The 16,906-nt window shown below is 39.9% G+C and overlaps 2 protein-coding genes across 2 annotated transcripts; one reads left to right on the top strand and one right to left on the bottom strand.

Annotated features, from left to right (window-relative positions):
• Window positions 1–5,126: 5,126 nt before the first annotated feature.
• On the bottom strand, window positions 5,127–11,394 carry nudcd3 (NudC domain containing 3). Its single transcript, XM_072371578.1, has 6 exons — window positions 11,025–11,394; window positions 9,120–9,406; window positions 7,445–7,577; window positions 7,209–7,352; window positions 6,900–7,088; window positions 5,127–5,934 (listed from the first exon to the last, which is right to left on the bottom strand). Exons 1-6 carry the CDS (start codon window positions 11,220–11,222, stop codon window positions 5,824–5,826), a joined length of 1,062 nt encoding a protein of 353 aa, XP_072227679.1. The 5' UTR covers window positions 11,223–11,394; the 3' UTR covers window positions 5,127–5,823.
• A 1,056-nt stretch (window positions 11,395–12,450) lies between these two features.
• Window positions 12,451–16,373, top strand: mrps24 (mitochondrial ribosomal protein S24). Its single transcript, XM_072371579.1, has 4 exons — window positions 12,451–12,688; window positions 13,477–13,554; window positions 14,756–14,867; window positions 15,640–16,373. Exons 1-4 carry the CDS (start codon window positions 12,647–12,649, stop codon window positions 15,921–15,923), a joined length of 516 nt encoding a protein of 171 aa, XP_072227680.1. The 5' UTR covers window positions 12,451–12,646; the 3' UTR covers window positions 15,924–16,373.
• The last annotated feature ends 533 nt before the right edge of the window (window positions 16,374–16,906 follow it).

Raw genomic sequence — 16,906 nt, 5'->3', positions numbered from 1 at the left:
AAACACTTTGAAAACAGACCTCAGTGGAAAAAAATAAAATCATACTGGATATCCGGGCAATGTCTGAAGGATGAAAGGACACCACAATTGATCGAAATGATCAATGCACAGAATGAATTCAAAGACACCCCTATCATGTGAAAAAGGCAAAAAGGTCATTGTAGCAACTCAAAATGGTATAAAGTGGCCCCCACGTGATTGTATGCATTACAACATGCTCCTAATGGAATGAGATGGTGCCCTGAAGGGAGTTTTCCCAAATCTGGCAAAGGGCATCACTGAACTTCTGGACAGTCAGACGCAACCAAACTGTGTCAGATTAACCAAGACATGTCCTAGAGGTTTTCTATTGGATTTAGGTCAGAAAAGTGTGGGGCCCATTCAGTGGTATAAATTCCTCAAGGAATTGTCTGCCACAAGGCCAGAGCATTGTCATGCTCTAGGAGCAACACAGGACCCACTGCACCAGTACATGGTCTGACAACAGGGCCAAGGAGTTTAACCAGATACCCATGGGCAGCTGTTGTTCAGCCTGTAGAGGTCCGTGTATCCTTCAGTGGATATGCAGAATACTACAACATGCTCCTTGACTGGAACATGGGCCCAAGGTGAAACTGTTGAGCGCACAGGAGCCCAAAGGGTCATGTCATCAGTAGTGACACTGACCAGGGCAATATTGCAGTACTCAAGAATCAGAGACGGCAGAAATTAAAAGTTGGTTTTATTCCAAGTAAATAAAATGCATCTTACGCATCCGCCATGACAGTCTGGTTGCCGCTGGACGCATCCGCCATGACAGTCTGGTTGCCGCTGGAGCCCTCTGTCAGTGCCGTCGTGAGGTTATTCAATCTTGCGTTGACATTTGACGCCTTAGCTTCCACTTCTTTTGTTTCCAGTTGCACTGAAAGAAACAAGCATACAAGACCATTTCAATACACTCTAATTGCAAAGTACCACTACTTTGACCTGGAACTTTGTTAGGTTAACCAAGTTATCCACATTGTTGTAATAACTGAGAACAAGAACAAGGATTTGTCAGGAGCTGCTTCAAACACCAAATGAAGCTGTCCCCACACCACAGAAATTTTATTTTAATTTTTTTTATGTAAATATGAAGAGCTGCTTTGAATGAAACCGTTACATATAATTTCTAAGTATTAAATTATTCTGCTGTAAGAGGCCAGGACAAGTGTTCAGTTGGTCACCGAACTTGCTCACCTTCTTCAACATTTTTCACCAACATGGAATCCATCGACTTAAGAAGGCCAAGGTTTGTCTTGGGAGAAACATCATTGGATGACCAGTCTGTAAGGAAACCAAGGAGTTGTTGTCAGAAAGGAGCTCAAAAGAGTTGATGCTATGATTTACTGACCATTTTGATCCCTCTGCAGCACATAAGGTCTTCCATTTGTTCCAACAACTGGCAAACACCAGCCTATGGACAGATAATGCATTAAAGTTTCATGTTTCTGCTACTTAATGGAACAACATATACAACCTCACCCTGGCACATCAGATTACCATAAAACCCATTACAACCAAAAAAATTATACAAGGGAAATATATATATTTATATAAAGAACAATAAAACACAAACCTCTGGTTAACCATATTCTCAGACCACAAATTATCTGGACCCAAACAGCTCCCATTGCTTCAGTTTAAACACGAAAATGCAACAGGCAAGTTTTAAAAAGTTCATCATGCAGGTATCACAGCTGTTCCTCATAGGTCTAATTGGCTTTCAACTCAGAGAAGACATGCAGGATTTGATGTACCTTGGAATTTGGAAATTGGGACTCATAATCATGTAATTTATCATCTTTGTTTCACAAAGTGGGTAAAGAAATCACAGCAACCTTAGCTTTGCTTTGCTGCTTTGTTATAAAGAACAAACAATTATGTAGTTGATTAAACTGAAGAATTTTTTTTATTTGAATGAGGCATAAAGTACTTTTATGCCTTATTAAATCAATAATGAAAGAAAGCTTTAATATTTAACTTTTTAGTTAAAATATAAGTGAAGAGATAATGGAGTATATCTAATCAACTTAAGATGGTGTTTTCTTGGATTTCTCAGTCTGAACTTCTAAAGTCCCAGTTGTTATTGAATGCAGCATCAGGTTTTCCTGTGACAGACATATGATCAAACCAATCAGATTACTGAACTCTTACCTATAATTCCCATAATACTTGATTCCAGGTGCTTTTTCTGTGTACAAGTGAGTTTAACACAATAAAGAAACAAGGTTTGTCCTTAAAAGATACCTAAGAAATAGTTGCATTACTGTGGTAAAAGCTCTCCAATCTCATAAATACCTTATACAGTAACTGTGAATATAGGGAATTGTTAGATCAGAACTAGGACATGTTCTCGATAAATACTTTACTTTACTTCTCTGCTAAATTTCTTCTTTTTTCTTTACGGCAAAAATAAAAACATGACCAAATTTTGGCAATGAATCGAGAAAAATTCTAATTAATCCTCTGTGAATCATGATTTATTTTTATTTTTTTTCACTGAATCGCAATGAAAATGTGAGATATTTCACAATGAAAATACAGTTTAGCAGAAGGCGGTGTAAAAAAGTCACGGTCAGCTGTCTTCATCGGGAGAAAATGTTGGTTGTCGTAAAGAGTGGAACCAGAATTGGCAACTTTTAAGAAAATAAATTTGTTCCATCCATCCATCATCTGCCGCTTATCCGGGGGTCGGGTCGCGGGGGCAGCAGCTTGAGCAGAGAAACCCAGACGTCCCTGTCCCCGGCCACTTCCTCCAGCTCTTCCGGGGGGACCCCGAGAAGACATAGTCTCTCCAACGTGTCCTGGGTCTTCCCCGGGGTCTCCTCCCAGTGGGACGTGCCCGGAACACCTCCCCAGGGAGGCGTCCAGGGGGCATCCTAACCAGATGCCCGAGCCACCTCATCTGACTCCTCTCAATACGGAGGAGCAGCGGTTCTTCTCCGAGCCCCTCCCGGATGACTGAGCTTCTCACCTTATCTCTAAGGGAGAGCCCAGACACCCTGCGGAGGAAGCCCATTTCGGGAACGTAGATTGACCAGTAAATAGAGAGCTTCGCCTTCTGGCTCAGCTCCTTCTTCACAGCGACGGGTCGGTGCAGAGCCCGCAACACTGCAGACGCCGCACCGATCCGCCCGTCAATCTCCCGCTCCATTCGTCCCTCACTCGTGAACAAGACCCCGAGATACTTGAACTCCTCCAATTGGGGAAGGATCTCATTCCCGACCCGGAGAGAGCATTCCACCCTCTTCCGGCTGAGAACCATAGTCTCGGATTTGGAGGCGCTGAGGTCAAAAGGTCAAAAGACCCCTTATGATGAAATTTGTTCTTTAAATTAAATTAAAAATATTTACACCCACCTGTGCTCTAATTCAAGTGTTCAGATGCCCCAAATAACCAATAAATTACAGTTTTGTATGATAAAGTTTTTTTTCCAAATAGATATGGATCTTTTTTCAACACTTAACTTTGTCTGAGAATCATTGATCAGGTCAAACACATATTTATTAATGCCAGATTTCATGCTGAAGCTGTGAGGAGATTACAAGAGGATATTAAATGGTATTTTAAGTAAATTAAATAAGATTTTACATGTATAGCTTTCAAGATGAACATCACAAAGTGCTTCAAAGCAAAATGCTGAAACATAAAAACAAAAATGAACCAAAACCAAGTTTAAAAAGGTGAGTTTTTAGCAGATTTTTAACTTTTACAGATCTCATACCCTGATCACATGACCTCAGGGACCTGCTGGGGATGTATGGATGGAGATGTTCTCTGATGTGTTCGATGCTGAGCTCTAAAAGTCACCAGGGTCTTAAAGTGGACAGTAGGACATGTGAGGACTTAGTTAAAAGCTTCACAGCAGTGTTCTGAACAATAGATAACCATTTCCAGCTCAAAGCAAGACACACAAGCCAGGGATTTGACATCCAAAGTGAAGGCTGACTGGGAATTTACCCCAAAGATCCTGACAGAAGATTTAACAGAAGAAAAAATGGGACAGAGAGTTTCCACAACCTTTTTATCATTTATCATTGTGTTACAGCTGTCTTCCACTTTGGGGTCTTTATTGTTTCTGATATTTCTTCTCCCTCTTCAGCACATTTTGAGCTCTTTTAAGGACATTTCCTGTCACGTCTGTGCAGATGACATTTAATTTTCTATCTCTTTTAAGCTCTGAGATGTTTCTAAGCTGCATATCTTTCATAGGTGCTCAGACTCTTTTAAATGTTGGATGGTGAATAACTTTGTCCAAATTAATAAAGAGAAAACAGAGGTCCTTGTTTATTCCCCTGCCAGATTTATGTCTTAGATCTTGGAAACTTTGTATTTACCAGCACTAAGATTATAGAATAGATAATGAATTAACCAGATTGTGAAGAAAGAATCTGTGATTTAAGAGGCCAGCAAATGGAAAATTCTAATAATTGGTGGTCATTTTTAGGGATAAACCCAAAGGAATACAGAAAGAAAACACTTGATCCCCTTCCTTGAAGATGTCGTGTAGGACAATAACTTTTGGTACTTCCAACAATGATTATCCATCTATACTCAGTTATAACCACTAGATGGCAATGTTGTTCCATGGAAAAATGACCTGTTTTCCTAACTCCTTGATTCTTCAGTAGCATCAAAATTACACTCGATCCCTCAAAGTGACATTAGATGACTGGTGTGCTGGTTAAAGTACGTGCATGAGTTAAAATAAAGGCTTTTCACTCATGAGGCTGTGGATTGGAGGGCTACATGCTTTTAATCTGTGGGCTGTTTTGTATGCGTGTGTAAATTAACCAGAAACTGGGAAATGCTGTCCTTCACAGGGCCAGATCATCGTCTGGCCCCCTGCTCAGTGTCCAAAATGTGAAAATTGGTTGAGAACACTTTTAAGCCAAAATGACTGCTGCATTTTTTTCCCTTCATTTGGGTCAAGCTTAGCCCAGTAATCACTACAGCTGAAACTAGAAGATATTATTAAAGACTGTTATATTCAGTCATTCATATGCTTATTTTCAGTCCCAATAAAGACAGCGATTTATTCACTCTGGAAAAAAGTTGCCAGCGGTCTTCAGGTGGAAGGAGTTCAGATTTAAAAAGGTCACTCATTTTATTTATTTTTAACATGTTTTTATTCAACTATTGTTTGAGGTTTGTTTGGGAGTCAGTAAACCAGCAGTAGATCGTCACATCAGCCCTTCTCCTCGCTGAAATGTCCGTCACCGTGACAGATAAGTGCAGTAACAGGTTGGAGCTTTAAGCCATGTTTTAAACATGTCGCTAAAAGTAAATCAGGTTCAAAACTGACATCAAATGAAGCTTTTTACTCTTGACAGAAGAAGAAAAGATGGAGCGTAACATGACAAAAGCAAGCAGAAGCATCTTCATCATGTTTTTAATATTTATGTCTCATCAACCCATAGCTGTTCTTCTTTTTCTGCAGCAGCCATTTGTCTTGACCTTTGGACATTTGGACATTCCGTTCTGGCTTTTCCAGAATTTTTGGTCTGAATTTAACTATAAATTTTGCAATTGACAGACTGATGTATGCTGGACAGTGAGGGGATGTGGTTTACAAAATACAATGAAACAATAATAAACACATAGGCACTGCAGAATTATTAAATGAAGATCAAACCGGTGAAGAAACAGTTCATTCATCCCTCGTCAGTATCTTCCTCCTTCTTAATCCACACAACAGAACTTACGCTGCTTTCAGCTCAGCAGGTGCACGTTAACCCTCCTGCAGTGCGTTCGCTAAATAACCTAAAGTCAGTTCACATCAGGCTGAATGCCAGCTTCGTCTCAGAACTGCACCGCGCTCGGTGGGATGTCAAACAAGGACGGGTCAAACTGCTGTCCCCTGAAAGGCGAACCCTCTGCGTCCCAGCCCTTCTTCAGCATCTCGTGCACTTTCTACAGAGACACATGGAGACAGGTATGTTAGATAATTACAGTTCATGCAAACAATCCTCAACAGAACTGAGAAAAGACGCAGCTACGGCCCCAATAATGACACTAAAAAGACATTTACAGGAAAGAAAAGGAAGAAGAAGGTTCTGGATTAGCCTGACAGAACTTTGAAACAACCAGTAAACATGTTTGAAGGAAGAATGGGAGAAACTTAGCACCTGAAACTCATTATCAGTTGCTATCATCAATGCCATAACATTGAAAGTGTTGTAAGAAGGAATGTAAACACCTCAAAGTAGTGAAAGCTTTACTTTCACAGCTTATTTTGGAATTTCTTGCAGGTCTGAACCATGAAAATGCTGAAGCTGAAGAGATAAAACATGAAATACGTTGGGTTCTTACTGTCTATCACTAACGCATATCAGCTAACCATAAATTATATCTGACTTAGGTAAACAGAATAAACTGATTTACACCACGTTATAAAGGCCAACAAAGTATAAAATAGGTACATTTAACTAACAAAATAAAGATCAGAGTACACTATAAAGTCATAGTACTTTATAAGATATTTTACATTCATGACAGTTCGGTGGACATTTATCGGGATATATTTAATGCACTTTTAAAAACCCTTGTTGGGAGCCACTGAGTGACAATATTTAAATAAATGAATATCTTATTATCAGGATGTTTATGTTGTTCAAGTTTCCATCATATGAAGCTGCAGGAGTTAAATGCAACACCAGAGAAAGTTGGGTTCTATGGCCCCTCCTCTTAAAGAGCCATGAAGAAGAAGTCCAGTTGGTCTTATTCAATCTCCTCCGATCACCATGGCCTGGATGACTGAGTCCACACCAACATCACCAACCAGAATTACGAGCAGTAAGCGGCACCGACCACCTGATCTACACGGAAATCGACTCATTCAGACGCCTGAAAGCGTTCACTCCAAGTCGGTTTCTCACCATTTCGTGACTCTGAGGTTTTCCCTGCAGCTTCTGGTGGTAGTCGAATGTGAGTCTGTCCAGGACGGCGTGCTCTTCCTCGTCCACCGTTGCCATTGAGCGCTCGCGGTTAATTTGGTTGACATCGATCTCCTTTTCACCTTTCAGTACTGCGTTCCACCACACCTCCGAGGTCTTGTTGAGCGAGAGCTGCAGATTAAAAAACATCTAGGTGAGTTGCGTTGTAACGTTTCCCAACAGAAAAACCCCTCAATGCCCCCCGACATCTTAGGGGTCATGAACAAAACAAGACGATGACTGCATACGTACGACCACACAGCTTCCTGGTTCCAGACTCCACAGAGAGTTTTCCGTGTTGATCTTGTGAGTGAACTCTCCCTCCATCAGCGTTTTCTCGCCGTCGCCGTCCCTCACGCACACTCGCAGTCTGCTGGTCTGCAGAGTCACACTGACCTGAGGACGGCCAGCGAACACAACAACACACCAGCGGTCAGCAAACTGACGGCGCTGCTGCTGCATCAGGTGGTCCAATGGAACCCGCTCACCTGTCTGCCCTTCATCACCATCTTGGGGACGATCACCCGGAGCTCCACGTCCGTGTAGTCCTGAGACCAAGTGTAGTTTTCCCTCACCGCCCCGTTGTAACTGTCGGAATCGGCCTGAAACTTGTTCCGACTCCTGAAGCACGAAAACATTTAATAACCAACATGTTCAATAGTTTCTGCTTTATCATCTCACACAGTGACTGAATAATGTTCTGTATCATGTTCTCAATCACTCAACATCTACTTTTAACTTATTCTAAAGTAACACCAGAGAATTTGGCTTTTTTCCTTTTGCTCTTCAGACATCAATATATGCACCAGGATTTGTTGTCATGTTGAAGAGGCACCAGAGAAGCATCAAACAGCCAATAAACATGTCAAGCAACTGTAAAGCAAACTGGAACAGGGCAGGGCTGGGAGCTAAAGCTGTGAACTACAGTTTTAAGCCCCAGAATAGTCAAAACGAGTCAGAGACACATCGTTTTAAGGCTCATAAACCTCTCTAAGTGCTGCTTTAAAGGTGACATATCATAAGAAAACCCCTTCTTGCTGTTCCCGGAGCATATATTAGGGTGTCTGAGGTCACAACCCTGGATTTTTTTTTAGCTGCCCTTTATTTGAAAGTTCCTAATTTAAGGAGTCGTTCTGATTTTCATTTTAAAAGTACGTCACTCCTTAAGTTGACTCAACCACCCTGCTGGACAGATGAGGCCAGCTTCTGGTGGAAATGTTCTGCTGTCAGCTGTACCAAGGAGCATGCATCTTCCATCTACTAGCAGCCTCAGAGGATATCAGAGCCCAGTGGATAAACTATATTTGAGGGTAATGTTCCAGCAGAGTTAGCTAAAAACTGTGTATGAGAAGCAACCATTTTTCATCCGACTGTTTTAATAACTTGGTCCAGTTCAACGCTGGACTGAAGAAACTGATTGTGTCGTTCAGTGACTCGTTCTGTGTTTTCAACCACTACAAGCATGTTGTCACTTCCAAACAGGAAGCAGGAGAAGCTGTGGCTGACAGTAACCATGGCGATGAGGCTAAAAACGTACGATTCTAACTGCATTATGGAGACAGCAGAATGTTTCTGCACTTAAAAACGCAGCTGAGGCTAAAAGCTGCTTATCGGTCCACTTCATTGTTGTTAAGTGTTTCTGCATCCCATATTTCCCAGATCCGGCCCCTCCTGGCTGCCACTTCCACCCCGTCTTTGTGTTGGTCACAGACTTCTTGGTTAAGCCATTTTTGTTGACTGTACCCGTTGATGTTGAAGTTAATTGAATTTTCCTTTCTTCACAGTTTAATCAGTCGTGCCTTTAATCTACAGTTTGGGATCTTTTGTTTGTTGCTTTGGTCTCGGCTCTCCCTGAAGATGCGGCGCCTTTCTGTTTTAAACTTCTAATTGAAAAGAACATCATAAAAGAAAGTGAAACTGCTCAGAGTGCCTCCTTATCTTCTCACCATGGACCAGCACGGGGATGGAACATCTTGCTAATAGAGACCCTGAAAGAATCTCATCTAAATCTTTGGTTAGTGACTTAAAACTCAGTGGCGTTGTCTTTTAGAAAGTTCCACAGTTATTAAGGCTTAATCATGGGTAATGAGACCTGAAAAGCAGATCAGATTTAATTTAGCAACAAAAATGTGAGTTTTGATGGACAAACTGATGGTTACTCACTCCTCTGCTGATGCTGCCTGATCTCCTTCAGCTGGAGGACTGCCTCCACCTCCGCCGCTGGCTGACACATCTGAGACCTCAGCAGTGGAAACATCCCCTGAATCAGAGGGAACGCTTTCCACCTGCGCTGCCTCGGCACTGCTCTGCTCCTTCTCCTCGCAGGGCTCGGAGGCGACCTCCAGCTCTTGGACCGCTGCGGGAACACGTTTACTTTCCTCTCTCTTCTGCAGCTCGCCGAGCGCTCGCTCCCTCTCGTGCTCCGCCAGATTCTCAAACAGCTTAAACGTCTGAGGGAAAACAGAAGACCATCCCAGATCATCAGCTGCTGTGGCGGTGTCCGGTTAGCATGAAAACTGGTGCACTTTAGGACAGGATCTGCCGGCTCCAACATGAAGCTAAACCATATTTTCCTATATTTATCCTTTCAATAAGTCTGCTTTTAAATATCAGAAAATAGCTTCATGGCCATTTCTATTAAGGATTTTAGATTTAGGTTTAGTTTCCCAATAAAAGAAATAGACAAATAATCAGTTTCTTTTGGGTTTTGGTGTCATTTTAAGGGTATCTGTTTGGCAAAAAGGTGACATTATATAAAAAACTAACAAATAAATTAGAATTGTTGTGTTTTCATAACATAAAAACAATATGTTTATATGCAAAGATGCAACAAGTTGCCCTCCTCACTGCAAAAATCAAGGCTTTTCTGGAGGTTTTCACAGTTTTGTTTTTTTTGTTAGGGGGGGGGTACACTTTCTGTTTATCTTGAAGTTTTAGACGTCAGGATTTTTTTTAAATAATCTGGTCCTCAGCAGATGTTAAAATGATTACCTCATTTAAACAACCTCAGATGAACAACACCACATGAGATATTACAACTAGATTATTATTTATTGGACGAAAACTAAGTGAACCCCATGATCCAACAGCTTGTAGAAGCACCTTTAGCAGCAATAAGTTGAAGAAATGGTTTTCTGTACGATGTCTCTCACATGGTTGTGGAGGAATTCTGTCCCTCTCTTCTTTCTAACATTGCTTCAGCTCATTGAGGTTTGCAGCATTGGTTCATGCACAGCTCTCTTAAGGTCCCACCACAGCATTTCAGTCAGACTGAGGTCTGGACTTTGACTGGACCATTGCAACATCTTGATTCTTTTCTTTTTCAGACATTCTGCTGTAGATCTGCTGCTGTGTTTGGGATCATTGTCCTGTTGATGAGCCAGTTTCAGCCCAGCTTTAGCTGTCGGACAGATGGCCTCACATTTGACTCTAGAATACTTTGGTATCCAGAGGAGTTCATGGTGGACTCAATGACTGCAAGGTGCCCAGGTCCTGTGGCTGCAGAACAAGCCCAAATTAGCAGCCCCCCCCCCACCGTGCTTGACAGCTGGTATGAGGTGTTGATATGCTGATATGCTGTGTTTCGTTTTCTCCAAACGTGCTGCTGTGCATTATGAGCAAACATCTCCACTTTGGTCTGGTCTGTCCAAAGGACATTGATCCAGAAGTCTTGTGGTTTGTTCAGATGCAGCTTTGCAAACCTAAACTGTGCTGCCATGTTCTTTTTAGAGAGAAGAGGCTTTCTGCTGCAACCCTTCCAAAAAACATGTTTGTTTAGTCTTGTTCTAATTGTACATTCATGAACTTTAACATTTAACATGTTAACTGAGGCCTGTAGAGTCTGAGATGTAGCTAATAATAACGCAGTGTGACACATAATGTGTTGTTGCTTATCTTAGGTCGTTTTTACCTCATTTTAACACCTGAAAAGAATCTAATTATGTTGGGGTTTTTTTGTGGCTTAATGACTTTCTTTTTCACATCTAACGGAGTTTAAAATATGTACATTTTAAGGTGGAATAACTTCAGTGGCTCTTTACGACCGTTAGTAATGAGGACACACTCCACCTTTGCCACCATCTTTTCGGCCACACCTGGAGGGAAGCCCATCTTGTCGTTTGGACCTGAAAGGAGGCGATAAAAGTCCGTCTTGCGGTACAAAAACCCAAAGTAAACCTGTAGGAAGTCCTGAATGTTCCCAACGTGCTGCAGGATCCCCAGCAGAGCGTTGTCGTACATCTCCGTCATCTCTAGCGTCGACGCCATGGCAACCTCTAACGTTCGTCCCCTTCAGGAAAACCGTAAAGTGTTCCAGCCAACACCGACTCGACCGAAATACCGAGTATTTGTCAAGAAAGTTAAGTGTAGAAATAACTAAGTAGTACGAGCTGACGTTTCCCAATGGCTGTTTTCCTCTTTCCAGAACAATAAAGCCACTTCCGGTTTAGTGTTTTCAAAATAAGTGCACAGTCTTCTGCCGTAAAGTGTCAGTTAATACAGAGCACAATCAGAGCTATGGATTTTTATGGATACATTTGGCTTTTTTGAGTGCTTGAAGAAAAATATTCCTCAGTAAACTTAAAGTGTGCTAATGACTTAAAGTTTACCAATTTGGAACAATTAGTTTTGCTCAGTATATTTAAATTGTAGAAAAGCAGAATTTAAAGAGCATTTATTGTACTTTTGTGTCTGTACTAATTTACATGCTTGATCAGTAAGAGAAAGCTCACTTACGTTGTATCCTAAATATATTTAGCAAAATTAATATATACAGTAATATTACGACAATATGCCAATGTTTTATAAATAAAAAGTATACTCAATCATAATTTAAGCACATTTCTATGAACAAAGATCAGGACTTAATAGTAGTTTAGCAAAATACTTTATTATTACTTTACATGTTGACATAGAAGTGTAAAAAGTTTAAAACTACACTGAAATGTCATCTAAAATTTACCAAAACTTTAGGGAAATCAAAATACATATATTTTTAAAATTGCTTTCAATGCTGTCACAATAATAATTCTGAGACTACTATTTTAAAACATGTAAAAATATATTTAACAAAACATTTTAAATAAACACACTTTAGTAACTGCAGATAACTTTAACTTAAAGTACATTTTCTTTTGATGTATTAAAAAAAGAGTGTGTGTGAAAACTGTGACTTTAGCATTTTGTTAGGACGTTGGAAATATACTACTGACATTGTAAATGTATTTGAAATACAGTAAAATATATTAATTTCTCCGTGGAAGCAGCTTAAAATAGAATCTTAGGTCAAATAGAAGAAATAAGAGTCATCAAAAGTGTTTAGAAAGAAAACAAATAAAATAAAAACGAGTTTTATCGTCGACGAAACAGTTTGTACATTTAAAAATGGTTTATTCTGGTACTTTTTAAATAAATGTGTTTCCAAGCACGACAATTTTAAAACATTTTATTTTTTTTTATTTCCGGTTAGTACATCTCAACAGACGTCCGCTGGCAACTTGTTAGTCAGATATCGGTTCCACGACGACAATTTCCGACAGTAATGCCAGCAATTCCTTTTTAAGAAGAGCTGTAATCATCACTGCGTTCCTAAAAAAAAAGTGCTTTTTCAAACTGTAACTACATTCAAATTAAAATAAATTGGGGATTAGCGTAAGATAGTTCCGCTTTGTACGTTATATACATAGAAAAACATGGCGGCGTCCTTGATCTTCCCGGGGAACGTGAGGCTGCTGGTAAGGAGTTTATTTTCAATCATTCTAATATGCAGGGTTTGTAACAGCTTCGTGATGTTGTGTTGACATTTTATATACTCGGTGAAACAGATTGTGTTTATTTATAAGCTATCAGTTCAAACCATTTTAATCTGTTTTAGCTGTAAAAATGGGACTTATTTGTACTCGTATATTGTCGTTTAGAGATAATATACTTATGTTCGGAGTATTCGCGTGTGTTTTAATGTGTTAAAGTATCAACTTAGTCTTACTCTACGCCCTTTTTATTATATGATGTTCCTGACTCCTGGTTGGGGGAGCCAATGACTTGTTGGATTATTGGAGGTGATTTCTTGGATTTCTGGCAAAAACTAAACAAAGCATAAATATCTAAGGTCGCATAAACCTCTTCCTCATAGAGTGTAGCTAATGTTTTAAAGACTGTTAAAGAAATGTAGTTGGAATTTAACAAAAAAAATAGAATAATTAACTAGCTGGGTATTTGGGCTCATTTCCCCAGAGTGAATTTCGAGCGATCAGACACACTGAATACAGTGAATTCTCTACAAGATTCAGGAACATTTGATCATTTTTACGATCTTGTCTTCCAACTGGAACCTCGGTGGTTCAATTCCCCGATGCTTCTCTGTGTCAGAGGGTCCTTGTTACTGCCGATATGCTCATTGGTTGTATTTAACACATCTAAATATATCATTTGAAGCGGCGTATGAATGAATGAATGAATGAATGCGTGAGAAATGTTTTAAGGAACCTAAACAAGGTTAAAAAGAACCATTTGCCATTTACAGATCGCCTTGGCCCGGTCCAGCTCACTGTGCAGCTCCTCTGGAAGCAGAGGCCTCCACGTCACTGCAGCATGCTGCAAGGTAAACACTCTGATCCATAAATTTTGTTGTGTTTGGTGACTACCTTCTTAAGACTGATATATCAAAGGAACTTCAAGATAAAGGAATCATATGAACCCCTTTACCGTCTCACCTATTTACTCAATTCAGTTTTATGTATAAGGCACCAAATCACAACAAATGTCATCTCAAGATGCTTCAAAGATGCAGTCCAATTCATTGTAATACAATCATAATCCAAATTAGTCCAATTCAACTTCTTCGTCCTGAGTGTGCACGTAGAGAGGGTGTCTGCTTCCTGAAGCCAAACTGGCAGCTGGTTCCACTGAGGGGTGCCTGATAACTGAAGGCTCTGCCTCCCATTCTACTTTTAGAAACTCTGGAAACCACAAGTAAACCTGCAGTCTGAGAGCAAAGTGCTCTGTTGGGAAAATATCCAACTATGAGATCTTTAAGATATGATGGAGCTTTGTCATTAAGAGCTTTATATGCGAGGGGAAGAACTTTAAATTCTATTCTTAATATTGAATCAATTTTGAACCAGAGATGCTGAAATACAGCATGTGTTTGAGTCCTGAATCAGGAGCCCTGTGGATGAAGGCTCAGTGGTTAGAGTGGGTTGTTGGTGGTTCGATTCTCGCTGACAACTTACAGCTGGAGGGGTGTCAGTCCACCTTCTAGTCACAGCCGAGGTGCCCTTGAGTAAGGTGCCGTACCCCCATACTGCCCGGGCGCTGTGAATGGCTGCTCCAGTGTATGACCCTGTGCATCAGGTGTCAACAGGTGCCAATTTGGATGGGTTAAAAGCGGAGGACAAATTTAGTGTGTATGCGATCTTAATCTGATCTTAATTTTAACTCATCTACAGCTTTGTTTACAGCTGCTTATTAATAGATCAATAAAAAAGATTGTTATCAGACAAAAGTTATCTGAGTTATTAAAAAGCTACAAAAATTTTGAAAAATAGGTTTGTACATATGCTGTTATCTAATCAGATCCTACAGATCCCCTTATATTCTTATTACAGCCTCATATGCCACATTTACACCAACATCATAATCATAACTGAAAACTTTACTTTAGTCTGGAAGAATTCTTAAAGACCTGCAGTTTTACCTTTACCTGAGAGGGGCTGTGAACCTTAAAGACCGCCTGTAAACATAGATAAATTTGATAAACAGTTGATTTTTGTGATTTTCTGCCTTCATCTTTCGTCCTGCAGAATCGAGCCGCTCGTATCCGAGTGGGTAAAGGCGACAGACCGCTGACCTACGAGCAGGCGCATCATCCTCATCACATTGCCCACCGCAAAGGATGGCTGTCACAGCACACCAGTGAGTAGTTTAGAGCATTTTGGCTTGAAAACACCTGCTTCTCATGCTGGAAAGTGTCTCTCGCAGCTCATTACAGTTCTGCCCTCTACAGGGAGAGAGCAGCTACTGCAGAAGCAATGAGCCACAGGAGGAAATTCTGAATACATACAAAAATATGGAAATGGCTAAACAAATATGTTTATATGATGATAAATGCAACTAAAATGAAAGGTTAATTTATGCAGAAATAATCAGAGATTGTGAAAGTAATTCATTTTTCTGCTTGAATTTAATTTAAACTTCTGTTAATGTTGCTATTTATTTACTTTGCACCTCGATTAAATTTAATTTGTCATTTTAAATGGAATATATTTAATTTCTTCCTTAGTGTATTTGTTATTCCTGTATTATTTTCCTGTATTACTTTCCTTTATATCGTGTTGAGCTACTTTTTTATTTTGTTACTTTATTTAGATTTTATTGTTTGAGTCTAACAGAGAGAGACTGTGATACTTCACTTTTCTGTTATGTCCAACTCGCATTCTTTTAATACAGGCTGTCATTAGAGCTTTAAATCTTTAATTCACGCAAAGATGAGGCCTTACATGTTTCTAAAAAGCATTTAAAATGGGATTTACTTTGTGTTTTCTTGATTTTAAAAACCTTTAAACTTCATTTTGACCGAACACGGCTGGTAAAACTGAGTTTAACGAGTCATTTCCATTAAGAATCTCACACATACTTCAAGCTAAAGTCGCTGTATATCTTGAGACACGCCTTGTTTCTCTGACAGGTAACCTCAAAGGTGAAGAGGGGGCGGCCGAGCGCACGGTGGAGGACGTCTTCATCCGAAGGTTCATGTTTGGGACCTTTCACGGCTGCCTGGCCAACGAGATCGTGATCAAAAGGCGCGGCAACGTGATCATCGTGTGCGCTTTGATGTTGCAGAAACTCCCGCCTTATAAGTTTTACTTCCTGATCGGATACACGGAGTCACTGCTGTCGCACTTCTATAAATGTCCTGTGAAGCTGGAGGTTCAGACCCTGCAGGCAAAAGCCGTGTATAAGTACCTCTGATGGAGCTGCGAGGTGCTAATGCCGTGTGATAAAACTCCTCAAGAGTTCTCAGCTGAAGTGCTTTTATGAAATGAACATAAAGAAAGCGTTGAACGTACCAACAGAATCTGTTATTTTCTCATAAAGATAATATGAAAAAGATATTAAATTGTTCAGATATTAAATATGTCATGTTATCTACTTTCAAATAAACCTCCACACTTTGATCACAGAGTATCGGATGGTGTTTTGTAGTTTGAAAGCAGGTATTTATGTACTTAGCATAAAAAAAACAGAACTGTATGTGACTGTGTGTGCAGATCATTGACGATATCAATAAAATCCATCTGTAAAAACCTTTAGGTCTTTATGCAGCTGCCCTGATGTGTGCACATCTGTCTCGTGTTCACCATTTAAGATTATATTGTTTTGCCAATGAACAAGATTGTATAACAGAATAAATATGGGAAGTTTCGGTGCAATGTGTTGGTTTCTTTAGCTTCAAAACATTTTATTAATTGACTCTGTATGAATTGGACCAATTTGAAACTTAATGACTTTGTTTGGATTGCATTATAATGAAATGGATTGAATAGGATTGTATCTTTGAAGTCCCTTGAGATGACATTTGTGATTGGGCGTAATAAAACTGAATTAATATTTTATTTAAACTAATATACTAATATTAATTAAACGGGTATTCAGCTATTACTGAATTTTTCAACTTTTTCAAATTTTTAAACAATTTTGAAATATCAAACTTTGAAATGAGTTTAAAATGCATGTGGAGAGTGGAGGCTCCAACTGTTTTTAACCCGTCACTGTGACTTTCATAGCTGTCAGAACTTTACTTTTTGAAGTAGAAGCCTCTAAATCACAGGTGTACCTTCCAACCGGCCAATAGTCTACAATACAAAGTAGGAGAATCATTTACTCCCCAAAGCTAGAGACGGCTCTATTAACTCACTCTAATTTCTGTCATTTTTGCCTCAGTAATACAAATG

This window comes from Leuresthes tenuis, unplaced genomic scaffold (genome assembly GCF_036924035.1).
Source record: "Leuresthes tenuis unplaced genomic scaffold, fLeuTen1.0.hap1 SCAF_19, whole genome shotgun sequence".
Lineage (NCBI taxonomy): Eukaryota > Metazoa > Chordata > Actinopteri > Atheriniformes > Atherinopsidae > Leuresthes > Leuresthes tenuis.
This window is presented reverse-complemented; position numbering and strand designations above follow the sequence as displayed.